Source organism: Salmo salar, chromosome ssa16 (assembly GCF_905237065.1).
Source record: "Salmo salar chromosome ssa16, Ssal_v3.1, whole genome shotgun sequence".
In the NCBI taxonomy this organism is placed as follows: Eukaryota; Metazoa; Chordata; class Actinopteri; order Salmoniformes; family Salmonidae; genus Salmo; species Salmo salar.
The window spans coordinates 16,987,913-17,013,268 of record NC_059457.1 but is presented as its reverse complement, the minus strand read 5'-3'; the positions used below and the strand labels follow the sequence as shown (position 1 = coordinate 17,013,268).

The window sequence follows — 25,356 nt, the reverse complement described above, 5'->3', positions numbered from 1 at the left end:
GCTGCATCATGTTATGGGTATTTTTGTAATCGTTAAGGACTGGGGAGTTGTTCATGATAAAAAGAAACAGAATGGAGCTAAGCACAGGCAAAATCCAAGAGAAAAACCTGGTTCAGTCTGCTTTCCACAATAACCTAAAACACAAGTCCAAATCTACACTGGAGTTGCTTACCAAGAAGACAGTGAATGTTCCCGAGTGGCAGAGTTACAGTTTTGACTTAAAGCTGCTTGAAAATCGATGGCAAGACTTGAAAATTGTTGTCTAGTAATGGTCAACAACCAATTTGACAGAGCTTGAACAATTTTAAAAAGGATAATGGGAAAATGTTGTACAATCCAGGTGTGCAAAGCTCTTAGAGACAGCTGTAATTGCTGCCAAAGGTGATTATAACATGTATTGACTCAGGGGTGTGAATACTTATGTAAATTAGATATTTCTGTCTTTTCAATAAATTAGCAAAAATGTTAAGAACCTTTTTCACTTTGTCATTATGGGGTTTTGTGTGTAGCTGGTTGAAAAATAAATTATATTCAATCCATTTTGAATTCAGGCTGTAACAACAAAATGTTGAATAAGTAAAAGGGTATGAATACTTTGAGGGCACTGTATAGGGTGGTCTGATCTGTGTCGTAGTGGCTCTAGTCTGAGTCTGAGCTGCAGCTGTCAGCCGTGGGCTGTCTAAGAGCCTCCTCTAGGGGTGCCAGTGTGCCGTCCCTCCTCACCCCCATCGGTCTGATCAGCTGCTGCCTGTGGAGCACAAAAACAGACACAAACAACATCACAACTGGGTCGTATTCACTAGGCACCAAACGGAAGAAAACAAACTGAAACAGGCCGGGACTACCTGAACTTGTCCAATAAGAAACACTTGTTTTAATTTTCCATTTCAAAATGAATTCAACCCTGGTCTGGAGAACCGTGTTTGACGGTGATTAGAAACCACGATTGGGTTCAACTTAAATTGAAGGCAGTAATTCAGGAAGTAAACAAAAATTACAATTCAATAATTGAAAAAAGGTCATTTATTTTCAATGACTTCTCAATAAACTGAAAGGTAGAAGCTATTTCAAAACATTTTACATTTCTAAATTCAAATCACTTCCTGAATTGACTATATTCTATTCAAATTGAGCACAACCCCTGTTAGAAACAAGAATATTACTTTGTGGTATTCACAACACACAGTTTGTACATCACAGCAGGAGAATACAAATAGTCACCAACAAAGACTGGGGAGTGCAGAGGAAAACAAACATGTTACAACCCAGAAGAGGTCTCACAGTCACTCAAGGTTGAGAAGAGGATGCACCCCAGAAGGATGCCTGTCAAGCAGTAGAAATGCGCATTTGCCGATGTACTGTTAGCTGATAATGTTTACTTTGCAAGCTATCGTTAGAAATTTAGTAGTTGGCTAAACATAGTGGTAAGTAGACCTTATATAATTTTTTCTCCAAACAGCATAGGCCTACCTAGCGAAGTTAGCTAACATTATCCCATTTTCAATGTTTTTAAGAGTGTTTAATCACAAATTGTCTATCTACCTAATAACCGATCATGTCAATATGGCTAGTTAACATGCTAACTTTCAGAGGATAAACTAGATGGCCATTTTAGCTTGCCATCTATAGTGGTGATGACAGTAGTCTGACTGACAAACACCAGGATGAGGACTTGCAGGTGTCAAGGTCTTTCCAAAAGGTCTGATCTCTGATGAAACAAGCTAAATGGCACGTTTGCTTAGCTAGCTAGCTCCATGCCAAATGGATAGGCTACCCTCACGTATCTGAAAATAATTGATCAATTGATGTTTACTGATCATGAAAAGCATTCAGTTACTTGCTGTATAACTGATGATAGAGCTAAATGTGGAATAATCGAAAATGTATAGTTCTGACTATGCTCTTCAAGAGGTGTTGATATTAAAACAAAATTATTATAACATTTATTTAACAATCTCTGAAAACGGCATGCAGTGGTCAATGGTTTTAGCAGAGCTGGGGGTCTCCTTGCCCCACAGCAGCCAAATCGAACACTCTACACTGTATTGTAACGTTTTGTTGATAACCTGTAATTGAACCGAATAAGAAGCATTTAGAACATTGGTCATTTAGCAGATGCTTAGTCCCAGTGTATGGATTTAGAAATCTTCTCCTTCAACATTTGACACAATAGTGTACAATGCCCACGTTTCATTTGGTAGACCAATCTGTTGCTGCCACAATCCACCTGCGCTGTTTTGAACCTCAAAACCCTTTATGTCACGCATTCTACACCTTCTAAAGAGGCCCGTTGTTGAGTGGTGGTGGCACGTCTTTTCTTACATCTGGCGCTCAAGAACCCTGGATGACGACCCGTCCCCCCTTCATTCACTCAAAACACATGTGAACACACACACAGACTCTTATTGTTGGTCATCTCCCCTTCCACGCTCTCCTCTCCTCTGTGGGTCAGTTTAATTACAGGATCAGTGCTCTGTGTAATCTCCTCAAAGCCACACCAGGCCCTCTATCCTAATCCAATTATATCTGCACTGTGTGCCACCAGCTCCCTCTCAGATGTGTTATCACAGAATTAGCCAATCAAAGTCTTAAAACCATGGCTACATTTGCATTCATTTGCACAATTCAAACACAAATTAACATATAACTCCTCATTCCTGGTTCCTCCCCCCAAAAAACAGAGTAAAGCTCTGGAGGAGGACTATGATAAAGAGGACTTGGAGGTGAGCCATGTAATATGATTGTGCGGTATGAATACGGCACAAAGGAAATTTGAAGATCTTATCTCATGTCCTTTCAGTGAAAAGCACTAAATCATTTGTTTTATAAAAAAAGATACGTAAGCTGGGGCGAATTCTGACGACTACGCACAACCCTGTTTCACGGTGCCACATCCTCTATCAAATGCGTAATGAAACCATCAACAATAACCAAGACCAAAAAATATTAGAAACACTTGCTCTTTTCGTGACAGACTGACCAGGTCAATGCTATGTTAAATCACCTGTTAAATCCACTTCAATCAATGTAGATGAAGGGGAGGAGACAGGTTAAAGAAGGATTTTTAGTGAGACATTGATTGGGTACTGTGTATGGCAGGCTATGGCGGAAAGATGGCAGGTTAACGGTTATGGGGTCAGTGTTGTTGACAGATACGTTTTTGAGGTTTAGCCTCCTTCAGGAGACTTCAGTATCTCCAGACAGAGAGCCATTCAGCCATATACCTGTCCCAGTCCCAAACCAATCCCAATCACATCAACCAGAGATGGGCTTTATAAAGATATAATAACTTCTAACAGGGTGAAAAACAAGATAATGAGTCTAGAAGAAGAAGAAAAAAAAAACACCCACTGACAACACTCCTACATTGTAGTCCGTTCTACCAATTAATCCCGTGGTGCATCCTGTCCTGTTCCCCACTCTGCAGGATCTGAGGACCCAGGCAAGCAGATATGGTTTGTGTAGGGGGTCAGATTCAGAGCATGTGCTAATTGGAGGAGCAGGTAAGCTGCGAGGGGAAGCACATTCTTGCAGGGCCCTGAGCCATCTCCTGAGAGCCCATCGTGGCATGTTGGATAGGAAGGGCAGCAGCTGGTGAGTGTGGTTGCATCACAAATGGCACCCTATTCCCTATATAGTCCCAGACTGGTGAAAAGTACTGCACTATATAGGGAATAGGGTCCCATTGGGGATAAAACCTGTGTCATCACCCTCTCGCCATGTCTACTTGACACTGACCGACACAGCAGAATAGAGAGCTGGAGGGATACAGGAGGAGGAGGATCTGGCTTCAGAGGAAAGGAATCAGCCTCTTGTAGACAGGCACACGCGTCTCATTACGACTCAACCCCCTCTCTGTGGCTGAACAATGACAACGTCAGCTTTTCTTGTGTCTGTAAACATATTCACCCCTCCACCCCAAAACCAATGCCTCTTCTCTCTAATTGTGCCTATGTCTCAGTTCTACTCCCCTGTCAGTTAGCGTACAATGTTTGGCTCGTGGGCTGAATGAGGAGAAAGGTGAATAAAGGGAAGTAGACACGTTATTAAAAACCCTGACATAAAGTACCACATAAAGGAGTAGAAAGGAGCCGAGGGCTTCCGACCCCACTGTGTGGGCCAATTAGGACGCTAATTAATGGTGTTCTGGTAATGATGCAGCAGTGGCACGCCAACGGCGGCGGCTTCCATTGACTCTAGCTGAATGCAGTGGCGGCCGAGGTGGTATGGCCGGGGCCTAATTGAGCACCGGGGCTAACGGCAGGAGATTCTTCCTCAAATGAACTGGTTGGCAGGGAGCGCGCTCAGCCTCGCATCCACATCATTCTCTGAGTAGCGCTAGGTGCTGCTTGCTAAGGAAAGGCCAGTATGAATGAAGACAGCAGACGTTCAGGTTCAGGGGGACAAATAATAAGCCATAGAGAATCATTCAAACAGGATACAAAGCTATATCATTCAGAAAGGTTAATAATCTGGCATTGAGGGTTACAATGAATAGAAACACTGCTGGCAAACACAGTTGTTGTTGCATTCATACATGAGGAGGTTGTATGGTGGTTGGTTTACCTTGACAACTTGTCAAACATGTTGACCAGTTTCTGGGCCTCATACTCTTTCTGCTCCTCAGTCATGTCTTCGATGGGGTTAGGCATGGGCTCCTCCACGTGACCCGTGATGGGGTTGATGCTGAGTCAGACAGAGATAGGACAAAGAGAAGACGTAATGTATGTAACCTTTATTTAACTAGGGAAGTCAGTTCAGAACAAATTCTTATTTATAATGACAGCCTAATAATGATGGTGAAAATGACCCAATGCTTGACTGTCCTGAATGTTTGGCTAGAACACAGGTCTGTTCAATTCTGGTGTTGGAAGGCCAAAACACTTCTGTTTTTTTGTTAATACCTGGTAGATAATGGCACTCACCTGGTGTCCCAGGTCTGAATAAGTCCCTTATTAGAAGGAGAGGATGAAAGCCAGAAGTGTTTCGGCACTCCAGAACCAACATCGAACAGCCCTGGCCACTAGAGTGGCACTTAAGTGGTCTCACGTAAAAGTGATTGATTAAACACCCCTTGGTCCAATGGATTCTGTTGTAGTTAAATAAATGTTGTGGCACTCCCATGACACACCCTAAAGCCAACCCAACATTTAATCCATACATTTAGTAATTCAAAGCAAGGCATGCGTGTCTATGGTCATGTATTCAAAGCTTCTGCCTACTCACAAAGGTTTAGCCGATTTGTACTCTTCGGTGTCAGAGTCTTCGTCGTCTGAGTACAGAGTCTCTCCTCGCCCCCCTGCCAGCAGGCCTCGAGCCACCAGGAGTCCTGCTGCGTTACCATACCCAGTGTACTTCAACAGGTGGTCCACTGGAGGATTAGAGGGGGAGAAATCAGTACAAAACGATGGACAACTGTACTTTATGTAGGGATGGGGGTTTGAAATCATTTCACTATTCGAATAGTATCATACATTTTTGTTGGATATTCGAAAAACCATTTAAAGACGGTCGTAAAAAGGATAATTTTGGTATTTGATTTAGAATTTTAAGACCCCTTGAAGTATATAAAAATAGAGTTTCATACATTTTACTTGGCCTTACTGCCATTAGCCCATAGAAACCCAATGAATAACATTCATTATATGGAACAACAGAACAAAATTCCTTTGGATTTTTTTGGTTGGGACTGAAGTGTCTGTCCTACAGTGCATTCAGAAAGTATTCAGACGCCTCGACTTTTTCAAAAATGTTTCTACCTTACAGCCTTATTCTAAAACAGATTAAATATTTTTTTTTCCTATGAAAGTTTTTGCCAATTAAAACAAATATAAAACATTTAAAAATATACTGTATTTATATGTATTCAGATCCTTTGCAATGAGACTCGAAATTGAGCTCAGGTGCATCCTGTTTCCATTGATTATCCTTGATGTTTCTACAACTTGATTTGAGTCCACCTGTGGTAAATTCAATTGATTGGACATGATTTGGAAAGGCACACAACTGTTTACATAAGGTCCCACAGTTGACAGTGCATGTCAGAGCAAAACTAAGCCATGAGGTTGAAGGAATTGTCCGTAGAGCTCCAAGACAGGATTGTGTCGAGGCACAGATGTGGGGAAGAGTACAAAAACATTTATGCAGCATTGAAGGGCCCCAAGAACACAGTGGCCTCCATCATTCTTAAATGGAAGAAGTTTGGAAACACCAAGACTCTTCCTAGAGCTGGCCGCCCAGCCAAACTGAGCAATCAGTGGAGAAGGGCCTTGGTCAGGGAGGTGACCAAGAACCTGATGATCACTCTGACAGAGCTTCAGAGTTCTTCTGTGGAGATGGGAGAACCTTCCAGAAAGACAGAAATCTCTGCAGCCCGCCACCAAATCAGGCCTTTATGGTAGCGGTCAGATGGAAGCCACTTTCAGTAAAAGGCATGACAGCCCAGTTGGAGTTTGCCAAAAGGCACCTAAAGGACTCTCAGACCATGAGAAAAAAACATTCTCTGGTCTGATGAAACCAAGATTGAACTCTTTGGCCTGAATGCCAAGCGTCACGTCTGGAAGACACTTGGCACCATCCCTAAGGTGAAGCATGGTGTAGGGATGTTTTTCAGAATCAGGGAGACTAGTCAGGAACGAGAAAAGATAAACAGAGTAAAGTACAGAGAGAGATCCTTGATGAAAACCTGCTCCAGAGCACTCAGGACCTCAGACTGGGGCAAAGGTTCACCTTCCAACAGGAAAATGACCCCAAGCACACAGCCAAGACAACACAGGAGTGGCTTCAGTACAAGTCTCTGAATGTCCTTGAGTGGCCCTGCCAGAGCCCGGACTTGAATCCGATCGAACATCTCTGGAAAGACCTGAAAATAGCTGTGCAGCGACAATCCCCATCCAACCTGACAGAGCTTGAGAGGATCTGCAGAGAAGAATGGGAGAAACTCCCCAAATATAGGTGTGCCAAGCTTGTAGTGTCATACCAAGAAGACTCAAGGCTGTAATCGCTGCCAAAGGAGCTAAAGGATCTGAATACTTATGTAAATGTGATATTTTAGTTTAGATTTTTAATACATTTGCAAAAAAAAATTAAAAAAATGTTTTTGCTTTGCCATTATGGGGTATTGTGTGTAGATTGAGGGGGGGGAAAACAATATAATCCATTTTAGAATAAGGCTGTAACATAACAAAATGTGGAAAAAGTAAAAGGATCTGAATATTTTGCGAATTCACTGTATATCTGAGAGATAAGAAAAAATGTGTTATTATTATGTATTTTTTTTACATGTCTGTAACCCCTTATTTCTGGCACTAAACAGTCTCCACATTACCAGTCAAAAGTTCGATTCCCACGGGGGGCCAGCACAGGAAAGAAAAAAAAAAAAATGTATGAAATGTATGCATTCACTACTGTAAGTCGCTCTGGATAAGAGCGTCTGCTAAATGACTAAAATGTAATGTAAATGTAAAAGTTAGAACACCTACTCATTCAAGGGTTTTTCATTTATTTTTACTATTTTCTACATTGTAGAATAATGTTGAAGACATTAAAACTATGAAATAACACATGGAATAATGTAGTAACCAAAAAATATTGGATTAGATTTTAGATTCTTCAAAATAGCCACTCGTTGCCTTGACAGCTTTGCACACTCTTGACATTCTCTCAACCACCTTCACCTGGAATGCTTCTCCAACAGTTTTGAAGGAGTTCGCACATATGCTGAGCACTTGTTGGCTGCTTTTCCTTTACTCTGCAGTCCAACTCATCCCAAACCATCTCAATTTGGTTGAGGTCGGGTGATTGTGGAGGCCAGGTCACCTGATGCAGCACTCCATCCCTCTCCTTCTTGGTCAAATAGCCCTTACACAGCCTGGAGGTGTGTCAGGTCATTGTCCTGTTGAAAAACAAATGAGTGGGACTAAGCACAAACCAGATGGAATGGCGTCTTGCTGCAGAATGCTGTGGTAGCCATGCTGGTTAAGTGTGAATTTAATTCAAAATAAATCAAACAATGTCACCAGCAAAGCACCTCTACACAATCACTCCTCCATGCTTCACGGTGGGAACCATACATGCGGAGATCATCCGTTCACCTACTCTGCGTCTCACAAAGAGACAGCGGTTCGAACCAAAAATCTCAAATTTGGACTCCAGACCAAAGGACAGATTTCCACCGGTCTAATGTCCATTGCTCGCGTTTCTTAGCCCAAGCAAGTCTCTTCTTATTGGTGTCCTTTAGTAATGGTTTCTTTGCAGCAATTCGACCATGAAGGCCTGATTCACGCAGTCTCCTCTGAACAGTTGATGTTGAGATGTGTCTGTTACTTGAACTCTGTGAAGAATTTATTTGGACTGCAATTTCTGAGGCTGGACACTAATGAACTTATCCTCTGCAGCAGAGGTAACTCTGGGTCTTCCTTTCCTGTGGTGGTCCTCATGAGAGCCAATTTCATCATAGCGCTTGATGGTTTTTGCAACTGCACTTGAAGGAACATTCAAAGTTCTTGAAATGTTCTGTATTGACTGACCTTCATGTCTTACAGTAATGATGGACTGTCGTTTCTCTTGGCTTATTTGTTGTGCACGACCGGCTCAAAATCGGTCAATTTGAAATTGTGTTTTTTACATTGAATAAAAGTAGAGACTCAGAGCTACAAAGTTGAGGAACAATGGGAAAGTTATTCTGCATTGAAAGTTGATTAACTTTTAAACTCACTTTTGAGAAAATGGCTTTTCAATGTTTTGGTACTACTATTGGAGAGCCCTTCTTTGTCTACACCCATTCAGCATCGTTCACAGCCTCTTAAGCTTTAGCCCCAACAACAGCAGTCAAGCATCCAAGCTAACTTGCTAGCTACATCCAGACATCTAAGTGAGAGAGAACAGCTCACTGAACATTACTCACCCTAGCAGAGCTGGTTAGGCTGTTATGTTATCCAGAGTGTTGGTGAATGCAACTGTGCTGTCAGATTGTCCGTTCTTAAATTCAGAACGTTTCGCGTTGAGCAGGGTTGATCCGAACATTCTGACCTCACTGCAGCGGTCAAGCACCCAAGCTAACTGGCTAGCTTGCGAGCTACTTCCAGACACATAACGAGAGAACACCCCACTCTGACCATTTTACTCACCCTAGCAGAGCTGGTTAGGCTGTTTTCATGTTATCCAGAGCGCTGGTGACTGTAACTGTGCTGCTGGCAACAACTATGCTTTTTTGCTGACGTTAACTGACACCGGCCATGCCATATTCAACGGGTGTTGAGCGTTTGTAAATTCATCAGTTATTCAGCGCTCTCTGCCACACTCAGACTAGAGTGCTCTGAAATCAGAGTAGATGGCCAGACTGAATTTACGAACGCACCCGAAATGGTTACTTGCATAGTGGAGTCTTTTATTAAGACATGTAGCTAGCAAGCTAGCTTGGTAAACAATGAACCATAATCCCTACTCATGACCGTACACCCTGCATGAATCTGCAGGTAGCTAACCAACCAGGTTCAATGTTAGCTAGCTAATATTAGTCTATAGCTAGCTAAGTAAATGGCTCTGAGATACAAATAATAAGGTCATACACGTAACATTAGCTAGCGAGCCAGCCAGCTAACGTTACATAGCTAGCTGGCTAGGTAAACAATGAACCATAATCACAACTCATGACATTATTACCCTGCGTGGATCTGCAGGTAACTAACCAACCAGGTTCAATGTTAGCTAGCTAACATTAGGCTATAGCTAGCCAGGCAAATGTCTGTTAAAATTAGAAACGTGTAATATCTGAAAACGTAGCTAGCTGGACTATCTTACCCGTATACATCATTCATGGTTGGACGCTAGTTAGTTTGAAGATGTAATCCAGAGACAGGTATTTTCTCCATCTCCTTAGCTATCATACTTAAATTCCACTGATTTCAGTCCTCCAGAAAGTGGCGAGCAACACTTATGCAGTTTTAATACAAGATACATATATATTTTTTTAAAGCCTCGTTAGACAGGATTACCTAGACATACTGACCAGCTCAAATAGACAAAAGCATGCTATATGGCAGACCAATCCAAACTCATCTCTCGGCATGTCCAGCCCACTCATCTCAGCCAATCATGGCTAGTGGGAAGGTTGCTCACTTTTTCTTTGGCTAAACCTACTAGGCTCGTAAATTAACAATTGTATTAGTATTTACAGGTTTGTTATTAAGGCACATGAAAGTTCACAAGTTCGAGAAGGCATTTCTGGCAAAAAAAAAGCATTTTGATTTTTTTAAAAAAGTTTACGTTCAAACAACTCTCCTGTGAAGTAGTGACCCGCGACATATGCCTAGTTTCCTGAAACGGGTCACATTTGAGCTGTTCTTGCCATAATATGGACTTGGTCTTTACCAAATAGTGCCATCTTCTGTATACACCCCTACCGTGTCACAACACAATTGATTGGCTCAAATGTATTAAGGAAAGAAATTCCACAAATTAACAAGGCACATCTGTTAATTGAAATGCATTCCAGGTTACTACCTCATGAAGCTGCTTGAAAGAATGCCAAAAGTGTGCAAAGCTGTCATCAAGGCAAAGGGTGGCTACTTTGAACAATCTCAAATATAAAATATATTTGGATTTGTTGAACACTTTTTTGGTTACTACATGATTCCATGTGTTATTTCATAGTTTTGATGTCTTCACTATTATTCTACAATGTAGAAAATAGTAAAAATAAAGAAAAACCTTGAATGAGTAAGTGTGTCCAAACTTTTGACTGGTACTGTATACTTCCATTCATTTTTTCAACTGGTACCAGGGGACATTCAGATGAGTCTTGTGAGGCCTGTAGTCGTCCTAGAGCATAACAACCGACATGTATGTCTCACCTTCCCATAGAGGGGTCATAATAGTTTATAGGTCAAACCGTTCGGACCCTACAGACAATTTTGTGAGATGTCCATGGTCTGACAAACACCGCATCCGATGTAAAAAAAACAACAAAAAAAAAAAAAAAACATCTCTAGCTTAAACTGACAGATTTGCATTTTTTATTTTTTATTATACAAATTATATTTCCGTGGGGCCACGGACATCGACCTTGGGGGGGGTGAAGAAGATATATATTTTTGAATGGGCTATTGAAGCTATTGACGACCAGTACCAAAGGCAACTCGGCAACAGCCAAGACTATCTAACTTATAGCAGACACAATGTTATTTATGGTGCGCACGTCATAAAACTATGACGTTTGTCATTTTCTTATATTATTCATTTTAAATGTCATGGTATATCCCTGTATGTAACATGAATATTTTAATTTATAAAAAACCTTTTCAGTGTTAAAAATAGGTAAATCATTATTATATATTTTTTATTCAGAAAAAATGAACTCGCATGTATTCGAATACTAACGTCGTCCGTTGGGATATTCGAATAACCGTGCACATCCCTATCATACAGCCTGCTCATTATCTCTTTCTCACCACTCTCTTTGCAGAGGACGAAGAGGAACTCTGCAGCGCTCTGCTTCACGCCCATGTCCACGTGGGTCATGAGGCGCACCAGCTTGTTCCTAACGGTGGACCCTATCTCCGGCCTGACCTTGACCTCCTTCAGCGGGGGCAGTACCTGGAGACAAACACATCCAACGGGGGCAGAGCCACAGTGAAAATTAACACTGTAGTACACTAGACTAGTGAACTGAGTGATCAGGCCAGCTAATGATCCATCTGCCACTGCTGGAGGATATGTTAGAAGAAATGTAATCTAGGCAGATTTTGTAAGATATGTTGTAAAATATGTGATCTAAATACACTGAACAAAAATATAAATGCAACAATTTCACTGAGCTACAGTTCATATCAGGAAATCAGTTAATTGAAATTAATTAATTAGGCCCTAATCTATGGATTTCACATGACTGGGAATACAGATATGCATCTGTTGGTCACAGATACCTTTTTAAAAAAGGTAGGGACATGGATCAGAAAACCAGTCAGTATCTGGTGTGACCAACATCTGCCTCATGCAGCGCGACACATCTCTTTCGCATAGAGTTGATCAGTCTGTTGATTGTGGCCCATGGAATGTTGTCACATTTCTCTTCAAAGGCTGTGCGAAGTTTCTGGATATTGGAGGGAACTGGAACACGTCATACATGTCGATCCAGAGCATCCCAAACAGGCTCAATGGGTGACATGTCTGATGAATATGCAGGCCATGGAAGAACTAGGACATTTACAGCTTCCAGGAATTGTGTACAGATCCTTGCGACAGATCATGCTAAAATACTGTATGAGGTGACGGCAGTAGATGAAGGGCACGACAATAGCCTCAGGATCTCTGTGCATTCAATTTGCCATCGATAAAATGCAATTGTGTTCATTGTCCATAGCTTATGCCTGCCCATAACCCCACCATGGGGCGCTCTCTGTTCACAATATTGATATCAGCAAACAGCTCGCCCACATGACGCCATACACACTACACTGTCTGCCATCTGCCCGGTACAGTTGAAAACGGGATTCATCCAAGAAAAGCACACTTCTACAGGGTGCCAGTGGCCATTGAAGGTGAGCATTTGCCCACTGAAGTCGGTTACGACGCAAAACTGCAGTCAGGTCAAGACCCTGGTGATGATGACGAGCAGGCAGATGTGCTTCCCTGAGACAGTTTCTGAAAGTTTGTGCAGAAATTATTCAGTTGTGCAAACCCACATTTTCATCAGCTGTCCGGGTGGCTGGTCTCAGACGATCCCGCAGGTGAAGAAGCCAGATGTGGAGGTCCTGGCCTGGTTATACGTGGTCTGCGGATGTGAGCTTGGACGTACTGCCAAATTCTATAAAACGGCTATTTCCAAACTGGGGTATGCGCAATGCCGTCAGGGGTACGCCAAATAAAAATGTGATTCACATTTTCAAATAGTCCATTTAGATTTTCCAACGGGGCAATACATTTGGGTAATGTTTTTTTCGAGCCCGAGTAGCCACATTTCACTGCCAAAAATAAAATGAAACCATATAGTGTTCAGTGAAATAACAAAAATGTCAAATAATTAACATCCAATCACAGTAACCGTTACTCTCTTGCGGGAATTCCCCTAACGGTCCGTATGTAGCCAAACGTAGCTGCTGCTCATTCCGTTTGCTAAAAAATAGATAAATGGTTAAAAAAAAAAACGTAAGGCCCGCGTCCAGAGAGACACATACCAGCTCTACTGGTAGTACTGCTACTACCAGCAGTACTACACCTGTCAACGACAAAAGTTGTTCTGCTTCCACAAGCACATCCAATGCTAGCATGAGTAATTCTACATTTGTTGCTAGCCCAGCTGTCATGGACACTGACAGTTGTGAATCTGATGCAGCTGAAGAGCTACTGCCCCCTTACCCGGGAAAGCATCAAACAGACAGAGACGTTGGACCATCGAAGAGGCGCAAATATGATGAGAACTACATTGATTTGGGGTTCACTTATATTGGAAGTAGTGCCTTTCCTCAGCCACAGTGTGTTATATGTGCAAAAGTACTAACTTGATGAAACCTTCACTCTTGCGCAGACATTTAGAAACGAAACATGTCAATTCGAAAAATAAGCCACTGGAGTATGAGCAAGAATTAAGATGACTTTCGAGTAGTAAGACATGGATAAAAGCAACAGAAACAATTAATAAGAAGGGGCTAGAAGCGTCTTATATGGTGAGCTACTGAGTGGCTATGACATGCAAGCCCCATACTATTGTGGAGGACTTAATTCTTCCTACTGCCGGGAATACGGTTGGGACAATGCTGGGAGAAAAGGCACAAAAAAACTATACAGAAAATGCCTTCATCAAACAACACCGTTTCACGACGCATCAGTGACATGGCATGAGATGTTTTAAAACAATTACTGCTTTGCATACAAGCCAGTGAATTCTATGCGTTACAGCTGGATGAGTCAACAGACGTGGCGGGCCTGGCACAGCTCCTGGTACAGTTGAAGTCGGAAGTTTACATACACCTTAGCCAAATACATTTAAGCTGAGTTTTTCACAATTCCTGACATGTTGTCCATTAGGAAGACCCATTTGCGACCAAGCTTTAACTTCCTCCCCCTTTTTCCTCCAAACATAATGATGGTCATTATGGCCAAACAGTTCTATTTTTGTTTCATCAGACCAGAAGACATTTCTCCAAAAAAGTACGATCTTTGTCCCCATTTGCAGTTGCAAACCGTAGTCTGGCTTTTTTATGGCTGAATTTGAGTAGTGGCTTCTTCCTTGCTGAGCGGCCTTTCAGGTTATGTCGATATAGGACTCGTTTTACTGTGGATATAGATACTTTTGTACCTGTTCCCTCCAGCATCTTCACAAGGTCCTTTGCTGTTGTTCTGGGACTGATTTTCACTTTTCGCACCAACGTACGTTCATCTCTAGGAGGCAGAACGCATCTCCTTCCTGAGCGGTATGATGGCTGCGTGGTCCCATGGTGTTTATACTTGCGTACTATTGTTTGTACAGATGAATATGGTACCTTCAGGCGTTTCGGAAACTGCTCCCAAGGATGAACCAATTTTTTTTCTGAGGTCTTGGCTGATTTCTTTTGATTTTCCCATGATGTCAAGCAAAGAGGCACCGAGTTTGAAGGTAGGCCTTGAAATACATCCACAAGTACACCTCCAATTGACTAAAATGATGTCAATAAGCCTATCAGAAGCTTCTAAAGCCATGACATTATTTTCTGAAATTTTCCAAGCTGTTTAAAGGCACAGTCAACTTAGTGTATGTAAACTTCTGACCCACTGGAATTGTGATACATTGAATTATAAGTGAAATAATCTGTCTGTAAACAATTGTTGGAAAAATTACTTGTGTCATGGACAAAGTACATGTCCTAACCGACTTGCCAAAACTATAGTTTGTTGTGGAGTGGTTGAAATACTTGTTTTAATGACTCCAACCTAAGTGTATGTCAACTTCCGATTTCAACTGTACCTATGTGAGTGGATTCTCAGCCCTCACAGACTGTGTGTGGAAAATGATTTAAGACTGAGACTCTCTCCAGTACAACATTGCAGAGTTATGTGCACCCTTTCAAGCACACCCTTCTATTTAACCTGTAGTGAGTTATTCACAATTTCTGATGAACAAATAAGGTTTCATATGTAAGATGGCTAAATAAAGAGCAAAATTATTGATTATTATTATTTGTGCCCTGGTCCTATAAGAGCTCTTTGTCACTTCCCACAAGCCGGGTTGTGACAAAAATTCATACTATTTCATATGTTTAATAAAGGTATTGTATAGTGTGTGTGTGGCAGACTCACAATGATGGCAAAAAACAACATTTGAGAGTGCGATGGAGGTTGTACGTTTGAAGGGGTACGGGACTATAAAAAGTTTAGGAACCACTGCTATAAAACAACGTTGGAGGCGGCTTATGGATGGTAGAGAAATGAACATTACATTCTCTGGCAACAGCTCTGTTGGACATTCCTTCAGTCACCATGCCAATTGCACACTCTCAACTTTAGACATCTATGGCATTGAGTTGTGTGACAAAACTACACATTTTAGAGTGGCCTTTTATTGCCCCCAGCACAAGGTGCACCTGTGTAATGATCATGCTGTTTAATAAGCTTCTTGATATGCCACACCTGTCAGGTGGATGGATTATCTTGGCAAAGGAGACGCTCACTAACAGGCATGTAAACAAATTTGTGCAAAAAATCTTAGAGAAATATGCTTTTTGTGGTTATGGAACATTTCTGGGATCTTTTATTTCAGCTCATGAAACATGGGACCAACACTTTACATGTTGCATTTAGATTTTTGTTCTGTATGTATGTATGTATGTATGTATGTATGTATGTATGTATGTATGCATGTATGTATGTATGTATTTCACACTGATGAAGTAGTTTCACTAACTTTGAAGATCTTAATTTTGCATCACTTTTTATGTATAAGGATAGGATAGATTAGAACATGCCCATAAAGTGTATGTTCAAGCTCAAGGCCCCTCTAGCTCCAGCACCCTACCTGTGTCTTGATGTATCTGCGGATCTCCCTGTGGTACCTGGAGCCCTCAGTCAGCAGGCTGAGCACTGGGGTCAGCCCCTCTTTGTAGTTGGCACCCTGCTTGGAATGAGACACACATGAGGCGAGTGACGACAGGCATGCCCACAGAGGCACTGTAGCAGTTGGATTGTGGACCATTAGCAAAATAACTATTCAGGAATGTATTAGTAATTGAATTTCTATGTTGTGTGGACAGCTTCTAATAGGATGGCCAGGATTTCCACATAATTTCATTGGCTTGTTCAGTAGAGAATGACGTTACTACATAAACAGCCATATGAATTTCTGAATGGCCTCTAACAGTTAGATAGTCAGTTCCTTAAATGGTGGGTGAGAAGCCACTGGTGGACTGCATCATTGAGGTTAATTCTACTTTGGCTTGAAACATTGTTTTGTTTAACTTGTTGGTCAAGAGGAAATGCAAAAGTGTTGGCATGGTTTGTAATAGCAGCCACCGAGATCAAACAATCAGTTTGAAGAAAGACGCAGAATCAGCAAGGACTGGTTTGTAGATAAGTGATTCTGTGTAGTCCGATATCTCAAACACACAGAATGGGGCGAATCCTAACTTCCACTGAAGTCAAATTTCACTTACACGTGCATTGATGTCAGTGAGAGACATTTAAGTTATTTAACAGACGCCCTTTTCCAGAGCGGCTTACAGGAGCAATTATGGTTAAGTGCTTTGCACAAGGGCACAGACAGATTTGTTACCTAGTCAGCTCGGGAATTTGAACCAGCAACCTTTCGGTTACTGGCCCAATGCTCTTAACCGCTAGGCTACCTGCAGCCTCAGTGAAAATGTAAGTGACTTTATCCTCTCTGGGCTAGGCGGGACGAATTCGTCCCACCTATGTAACAGCCACTTGCAGCCTGTGGCGCGATTTTCAAAACCTTAAAAATCCTATTACTTCAATTTCTCAAACATATGACTATTTTACAGCTATTTAAAGACAAGACTCTCGTTAATCTAACCACACTGTCCGATTTCAAAAAGGCTTTACAACGAAAGCAAAACATTAGATTATGTCAGCAGAGTACCAAGCCAGAAATAATCAGACACCCATTTTTCAAGCCAGCATATAATGTCACCAAAACCCAGAAGACAGCTAAATGCAGCACTCACCTTTGATGATCTTCATCAGATGACAACCCTAGGACATTATGTTATACAATACATGCATGTTTTGTTCAATCAAGTTCATATTTATATCAAAAACCAGCTTTTTACATTAGCATGTGACGTTCAGAACTAGCATACCCCCCGCAAACTTCCGGGGAATTCGCTAACATTTTACTAAATTACTCACGATAAACGTTCACAAAAAGCATAACAATTATTTTAAGAATTATACATACAGACCTCCTCTATGCACTCGATATGTCCGATTTTAAAATAGCTTTTTGGTGAAAGCACATTTTGCAATATTCTAAGTACATAGCCCAGGCATCACGGGCTCGCTATTTAGACACCCGGCAAGTTTAGCACTCACCATAATCATATTTACTATTATAAAAGTTTCATTACCTTTTGTTGTCTTCGTCAGAATGCACTCCCAGGACTGCTACTTCAATAACAAATGTTGGTTTGGTCCAAAATAATCCATCGTTATATCCGAATAGCGGCGTTTTGTTCGTGCGTTCCAGACACTATCCGAAATGGTAAAGAAGTGTGGCGCAATTCGTGACAATAAAATTCTAAATATTCCATTACCGTACTTTGAAGCATGTCAACCGCTGTTTAAAATCAATTTTTACACCATTTTTCTCGTAGAAAAGCGATAATATTCCGACAGGGAATCTCCTTTTCGGCAAACAGAGGAAAAAATCACAAAGGCGGGGGCGGTCGGGTCATGCGCATAAGCCCAGAGTCCCTTGATCGGCCACTTGAGAAAGGCGATAATGTGTTTCATTCTGTTTTTTCCCGGGCTCTGAGAGCCTATGGAAGACGTGGGAAGTGTCACGTTAGAGCAGAGATCCTTAGTAAAAGATAGAGATGGAAAAGAAGTTCAAGAAATGGTCAGACAGGCCACTTCCTGTAAAGGAATCTCTCAGGTTTTGACCTGCCATTTGAGTTCTGTTATACTCACAGACACCATTCAAACAGTTTTAGAAACTTTAGGGTGTTTTCTATCCATATGTAATAAGTATATGCATATTCTAGTTACTGGGTAGGAGTGGTAACCAGATTAAATCGGGTATGTTTTTTATCCAGCCGTGTCAATACTGCCCCCTAGCCCTAACAGGTTTAAGTGAACATTTGACTTAAGTGGAAGGATTCGCCCAATGTCTCTGGTCCACCAGTTCTTACCTTGTCTATCCTCTTCTCCATAAAGTCCAGTAGCACCTGCACAGCGTCCATGTTCTTCCCGCTGTACTCCTCCTGGCCCCCCTGTACCGGCAAGTCAATCAGCACATCCAGACATGACACTGGCAGGTTACTCAGCAGGTTGATGGCGTGGCTGGAGGAGAAGAAGGAAGACATGAGGAAAAAGAAGGAGAAAGGACAGTGGTTAAGTCGTTGGTTATAGCATGTAGGAAAGATCAACTAATGCTAAATATGGTTTCGTTCTTAAGAATAGGCTACATCCATGTCATTGTTTTCTATCAATCATGAGACTTTTTAAAGACTACGTGTTTGTTAAAAGCACTTTCATCTAGCATGAAGACACATAGGGGTAGTTATCCCTCTTATTGTTGTGTTTGCGTCAAGACCACAGGGCATTCCATCAGTCTAAACAGACAAGGACCTAAGGTCTACTTTGGATTCTGGACAATGGGCTAACCCCGTGACCAGAGGGACACAACAACATAATCCATAGGACCACAGGGAGTATTATCAATCACTTTTACATGATACATTCTTTACATTCTCGCATGTCCTTCAAAAGAAAGCTTTGTAGTTAATTCGCATCAAGGAGACATCCAGAAAAGACATACTGCCATATGAATTCAAAAAACAGTCTTGGCTTAAAATTTTAACTTTCTCATGAGCTGGATGCTGTCACTGTTGACTACAGAGAGTAATCATTGGATGGTGATTCATTCGTACAAACCAAATGATGAATGTGTACTTTCAGGATGCAGTTTTGCCCTGTTATGTGGAGAGCAGTGAGGAGAAGAGTTGCCAACCTGTGTGCTTCCTCTGTTTTGTCCTCTGTCTGAGTCTTTAGCATCAATAGATGGCGCATGATGGCGGTGACAAGGCGGAGCTGGTGGTCACCACCCTATCAAATGAAGGATGTAAATCAAATCCAATGTTATTGGTCACATACACATATTAAGCAGATGTTATTGCGGGTGTAGTGAAATGCTTGTGTTCCAAGCTCCAACAGTGCAGTAATATCTAACAATTCACAAAAATACACAAATCTAAAAGTAAAAGAATGGAATTAAGAAATATCTAAATATTAGGACGAGCAATGTCAGAGTGGCATTGACTAAATACAGTAGAATAGAATACAGTATATATACATGAGATGAGAAAAGCAGTATTTAAACATTATTAAAGTGACTAGTGTTCCATTATTAAAGTGGCCAGTGATTCCTTGTCAACGTATATAGGGCTGTAGCCTCTAAAGGTTGAGCAGCCGGGTGGTACAAGGCTAGTGATGGCTATTTAACAGTCTGATGGCCTTGACATAGAGGCTGTTTTTCAGTCTCTCGGTCCCCTTCTGGATGATAGCGGGGTGAACAGGCTGTGGATCGGGTGGTCGATGTCCTTGATGATCTTTTTGGCATTCCTGTGACATTGGGTGCTGTAGGTGTCCTGGAGGGCAGGCAGTGTGCCCCCGGTGATTCGTTCGGCAGACCGTACCACCCTCTGGAGAGCCCTGCAAATGCGGGTAGTGCAGTTGCCGTACCAGGTGGTGAAACAGCCCAACAGGATACTCTCAATTGTGCATCTGTAAAAGTTTCTGAGGGTCTTAGTGGCCAAGCCAAATTTATTCCACCTCCTGAGGTTGAAGAGGCGCTGTTGCGCCTTCTTCACCACATTGTCTGTGTGGGTGGACCATTTCAGATTGTCAGTGATGTGTATGCCGAGGAACTTGAAGCTTTCCACCTTCTCCACTGCGGTCATGTCGATGTGGATAGGGGAGTGCTCCCTCTGCTGTTTCCTGAAGTCCACCATCAGCTCATTTGTTTTGTTGACGTTGAGAGAGAGGTTATTTTCCTGGCCCCACTTTGCCAGGTCCTTCACCTCCTCCCTGTAGGCTGTCTGCTCATTGTTGGTAATCAGGCCTACTACTGTTGTGTCGTCTGCAAAGTTGATGATTTAGTTGGAGGCGTGCCTGGCCACGCAGTCATGGGTGAACAGGGAGTACAGGAGGGGGCTGAGCATGCACACTTGTGGGGCCCCTGTGTTGAGGATCAGCAAAGTGAAGGTGTTGTTTCCTACCTTCACCACCTGGGAGCGGCACGTCAGGAAGTCCAGGACCCAGTTACACGGGGCGGGGCTCAGACCCAGGGCCTCGAGCTTAATGATGAGCTTGGAGGGTACTATGGTGTTGAAGGATGAGCTAAAGTCAATGAACAGCATTCTGACGTAGGTATTCCTCTTGTCCAGATGGGATAGGGCAGTGTGCAGTGCAATGGCAACTGCATCATCTGTGGATCTATTGGGGCGGTAAGCAAATTGAAGTGGGTCTGTGGTGTCAGGTAAGGTAGAGGTGATATGATCCTTGACTAGCCTCTCAAAGCACATCATGATGACAGAAGTGAGTGCTTCGGGACGATAGTCATTTAGTTCAATTACCTTTGCTTTCTTGGGTACAGGAACAATGGTGAACATCTTGAAGCAAGTGGGGACAGCAGACTGGGATAGGGAGAGATTGAATATGTCCGTAAACACACCAGCCAGCTGGTCTGCGCATGCTCTGAGGACGCGGCTAGGGATGCCATCTGGGCCAGCAGCCTTTGCCAGGGTTAACACGCTTAAATGTCTTACATCGGCCACGTACAACAGACTGATCCTTAAGGAAGCATTTCATTGCTTCAAACAAAAGGATGGGAGGGACTAAGCAGGTAGGGGTAAGAAGGATAAAATTAGCTATGGAAGAACCGGGAAGGGGAGGCGGTCATGTCAAAAAGAAAACATAGGAAGACATTGGTCATAGCTCATAACCTGTATCATTTAGGTAACATTTATTATTCCAATACAGGGGTAAAATGTTGTTTTCTTTAATATTAAAAGACATGAACAGAGAGAGCGAGAGAAAGGAGAAAGAGGGAGGGAGGGACTGTAACTATGGAGAGATTGAGGAAAGATGAGAGGAATTATGGATTTCCGGATCTGGAAGTCAGACCTAAGAGCTGTGAGTCACTGAGCACAGGCTTTCCATTCCATGCAAATGACCATGTGGGATTGACTCATGAGATGAACACAGGGCTTTTCTGATCAACGCCACAGATTAACCATTATATTGACCAGATACTCAAGTGGCCGCTCTGACAATGAAAAGAAATGGAAGGTAGTCGGGAGGAGGCAAGACCAGGTGGGGCCATTCTAGCCAATGAGAGGGCAGATACGTGTGTGAACAAACAACAGGCACACATTTCTTCTCAATGTTGCCGGGATGCCACATGTTCCTACTTATATCAGTACACTCGTAACAACCTAAGCATTACCACATTTCTATTCGATTAATAAGCCATGTGTAGCAAATAAGCCATATCAGTACACTCGTAACAACCTAAGCATTACCACATTTCTATTCGATTAATAAGCCATGTGTAGCCATTCTTTCCATACAAAAACTCCTCGCTTTGTGAGCAAAAAAACTAAACAAAAACGCCACCTGCTGCAGAAGACAGATTTTGGTCCCAGTTATCCCTCTCGCTTCGCCTTTTCCTCTCTGCCAACGATAGGATGGGAGGGACTCAACAAGACGTCAGCTACAATGGTGAGAGGCAAGGGTGACCAGCCCCAATCATGAAAATCCACAATCTCACAACTAACATGGAGAAAAACATATTTGGACCAATAGCACTTTGAGGCACAATACGAGCCAGTAGTTAAGCAGGCAGCTCTCCTGACCAGCCTGAATTAGAGAACTCTTTGCAAATCTATAAATATCAATGACACTTTTGGCGTGTCAAATTATCACTGATAGACATTCAATACCGGATCCAACAGATTAATATCTTTGATTTAGCAGCGGGATGTGCCCCTCTGCTTCATGATGTGATGCTGTGACATTATAGGCTGAGCGAGCTTTGAGGGGAGTGAGCAACATAGGATTATTTCACTAACTCCCCCTGGCTAATCAAGAAAGCTGTAAAGGTGCCAAAGGAGTTTAAGCGAGGTCTGATAGCTGATAAACCTCTTATTGCTGCACAGGCTTAGTTAGGGCATTCAATTTAAGGGATGTTACTCAATAAAGGCAAGTGTCTTGCTGTTAAACTATCTGTAAATAATAGCCTTCAACCAAAGCATGCAAAGTTTGGTGACTTCAATGCTGAATTCAAAATATGCAAGGGGATGTGTCCATCCACAGCCAGTGAGATGCAAAGAATTTATGTTTATGCAGTAACTCTAAACACTGTTTGATGCTGTGATACTATAGGCTGGGCTCATGGCTGTAGCGTCTAGCCCTCTTTGAGCTCTGAATAATAATAATAATAATAGCCATTTAGCAGATGCTTTTATCTAAAGCGACTTACAGTCATGTGTGCATACCTTCAACTGAGCCATACAGGACCACGTGACTGCCATGTTACAAGTACAGCGTACATATCCTCTTTAAAAAGGAAAAAACTCCAAAAGGAGAAAAACATTCTGTAACAGACAGGGGGTGTAACTGTAACTCACCTCATCGCTAGTGTCAGACAGCGTGAGGTTGAACAAGGCTTTCAGGGCCTCCATGGCCCTCTCGTTGTCTTCAGCAGGGATAGGCAAGGCCTGGAGGCCTGGATGGGCCACCTCGTAGGGGCCCACCCAGCGTAGGTCCAGGGTACGCTCCAGCACCTCTGTGAGGAGCCCCACGGCATGCAGCTCCCTCTGGAGGCCCCCCCGGACGTCTGGCCGCAGAGCCGAGAGCAGGAAGAGCAGGCGCAGGGAGAACAGGCCCACCTCATGACACCGGGCACGGGCGGCGTGCAAGCGGGCACACAGACCACGTGCCAGCTGCACGTCGGCACCCACCTGCTGTGCCGCCACGCTGTTAAACACCACGTTACACAGGCACTTAAGGGCCTCCACCACCACCTTCTCTTCCTCCTCTGTCTGGGCATCCTCTTGCAGACTGTCACCTCCCTCCTCTCCCGCCTGCAGCCGAGCCAGCCCGGCCAGAACAAGCATGCCCTCCCGGGTGCCCACAGGGCCCAGGACTCGCTTGTCCCGGGACAGGATGCGAAGGGTCTCCAGGCAGGTGCTCTGGCAGCAGGACCCAACCTGCCTCCCCAGCACAGTCAGCAGACCCTGACACAGCCTCTGCACAGTGAGAGAAGGTTAGTTCATCATAAAACACACAGGGGGCAGAAGCATTATCTAGGCTATAAGTGAAAGTGAAGCACCAGACAAGGCAGAGTGTTTACTTACACTTCGAAGGTCCTCCTCTTTTGGGTCAAAGGTGAATGTGCGACTATTCTGAAAAAGACAGTATACATTAGTCTTGCTGAAACAAACTCAGTGTTCCTGGCAGGCCTCCCTCGCTGTGTACCATGTGAGTTACGTCAGCAAGGTTAAGTACTAATGAGAGAAAAGTCAAATGCATATGCTAAATGTGCTTTGTCACCTTCATCTGTGCATGAATAAAATATTCTCATAAATGTTATCTAGAATTAATTTGTTTCTATGATACAGTAAATAGCTTGTGCAGACAGATTGGAAGTATGAGTGCATTAGATAGGATATACGAGTGTAATGCAAAGTATATCGCCATCAGGCTCTGTCTGGTTATCAGTGACAGCGGCTAACGACGTTAGCTAGCAAATGTACCTAGCTAGCTAGCTCAAGTTACAGCAGGAAGTGCAGCAATAGCTATCACTAAATGGGAGCTAGCTAGAATTTTTCATTATATACGCATGCTGTCATTGTATGCATAGCTAGCTACAGTACATGACTAGAAAGTGATACCCTACAATATTTGGCCACAACACTAGCTAACGTTAGCTAGCTAGCAACCCAGCTAGCCAGGATGAAAATATGCTTCCAGCAACACAGCAATAGGTTTTAAACTCGTTGATTCCTTTCAAAATGAAAGGGGGAATGCAAGTTCTAGATACACATAGTTTTAGTACTAATTTTAGCAGCTATGATTATGTAAACGTTTTTAGATGGCTGGCGAGGTAGCTAATAACTTTATTTTGGTTGACGTCAAAGCGAGGAGAATTACACCCACCTCTCCGTTGTACTGGTGCAAAAGCCGTCTAATTTCCTCTTCATTGTTAGTCTCGAGCTGAGACAGGATACTGTTTAAATCCATTCTTAAAATATCTCAATGACAATTCAACAACTGTAACGTTAGAGTACGTTTCTGAATAATTTGCAGCACCCTATTTGTTTTGTATTCGTCTGACATAGAGTACACAGCTGGTTCCGGCTACATACACCCTTCTTCCTTGTTTCAACTTTCACCAGTTAACGTCACGATCTCATCGAAACTGTGCGAGCACAGTGCAAACTCGGTGATCCGCCTATAGTCCCCCACAGTGGACTCGTTATAATACCTATACAACCTAGTATTCAAACATAATTGGTTCCAATCGTCTTTCCAACATTCATTTTTTTTTTCACATAATGAATTTACAAAAACTTCAAATTAAGTATGTGTTTGGTGTAGGCTTACCTTGGCGTTACGTTTTGCTAACCGTGTAATTCTCTCTCAGACAAGGTAAGGTTTATCAATATATACGCCTCAATTTACTCTTAAAAATCCAAAATGCTAATTTGCAACAGAGAAGACCTCAGCACGACTACAAATTCCATCAGGAAGCTCCTGCACTTCATCTCTAGCAAGACTACAAATGCCAGCAGGAAGCTCCTGCGCTTCATATTTTATTTAACTAAGAAAGTCAAGAACAAATTCTTATTTACAATGACGGCCTACCAAAAGCCAAAAGGCCTCCTGTGGGGACGGGGGATTACAAATAAAAATATAGGACAAAGCACACATCACAAGGAGACACCACAACACTACATAAAGAGAGACCTAAGACAACAACATAGCATGGCAGCAACACATGACAACAACATGGTAGCAGCACAAAACATTGTACAAACGTTATTGGGCACAGACAACAGCACAAAGGCAAGAAGGTAGAAACAACAATACATAACACAAAGCAGCCACAACTGTCAGTAAGACTGTCCATGATTGAGTCTTTGA

At 42.6% G+C, this 25,356-nt stretch overlaps 1 protein-coding gene across 2 annotated transcripts; it reads right to left on the bottom strand.

Moving 5' to 3' along the window:
- Window positions 1-371: 371 nt before the first annotated feature.
- Window positions 372-24,674, bottom strand: LOC106573298 (synembryn-B). Of its 2 annotated transcripts, none has more exons than XM_014148226.2 (10): window positions 24,370-24,674; window positions 23,568-23,615; window positions 22,839-23,459; window positions 19,160-19,254; window positions 18,339-18,489; window positions 15,989-16,087; window positions 11,451-11,595; window positions 5,227-5,371; window positions 4,567-4,686; window positions 372-748 (listed from the first exon to the last, which is right to left on the bottom strand). In XM_014148226.2, the coding sequence occupies exons 1-10, from the start codon at window positions 24,451-24,453 to the stop codon at window positions 640-642; spliced, it is 1,617 nt and encodes a 538-aa protein (XP_014003701.1). In that variant the 5' UTR covers window positions 24,454-24,674; the 3' UTR covers window positions 372-639. The 2 variants fall into 2 exon arrangements, with proteins under 2 accessions (XP_014003701.1, XP_014003702.1); XM_014148227.2 differs by having other exon boundaries at window positions 374-748; window positions 15,989-16,084.
- Window positions 24,675-25,356: the final 682 nt, after the last annotated feature.

Excerpts from the sequence above, each read along its gene's own strand:
- LOC106573298 (XM_014148226.2), bottom strand. The coding sequence starts at position 24,453 with ATGGATTTAAACAGTATCCTGTCTCAGCTCGAGACTAACAATGAAGAG. Across the intron at positions 5,372-11,450 it reads CGTCCTCTGCAAAGAGAGTG|TGGACCACCTGTTGAAGTAC; the intron begins GTGAGAAAGAGA and ends CTAATCCTCCAG. Across the intron at positions 4,687-5,226 it reads TACAAATCGGCTAAACCTTT|CATCAACCCCATCACGGGTC; the intron begins GTGAGTAGGCAG and ends TGTCTGACTCAG.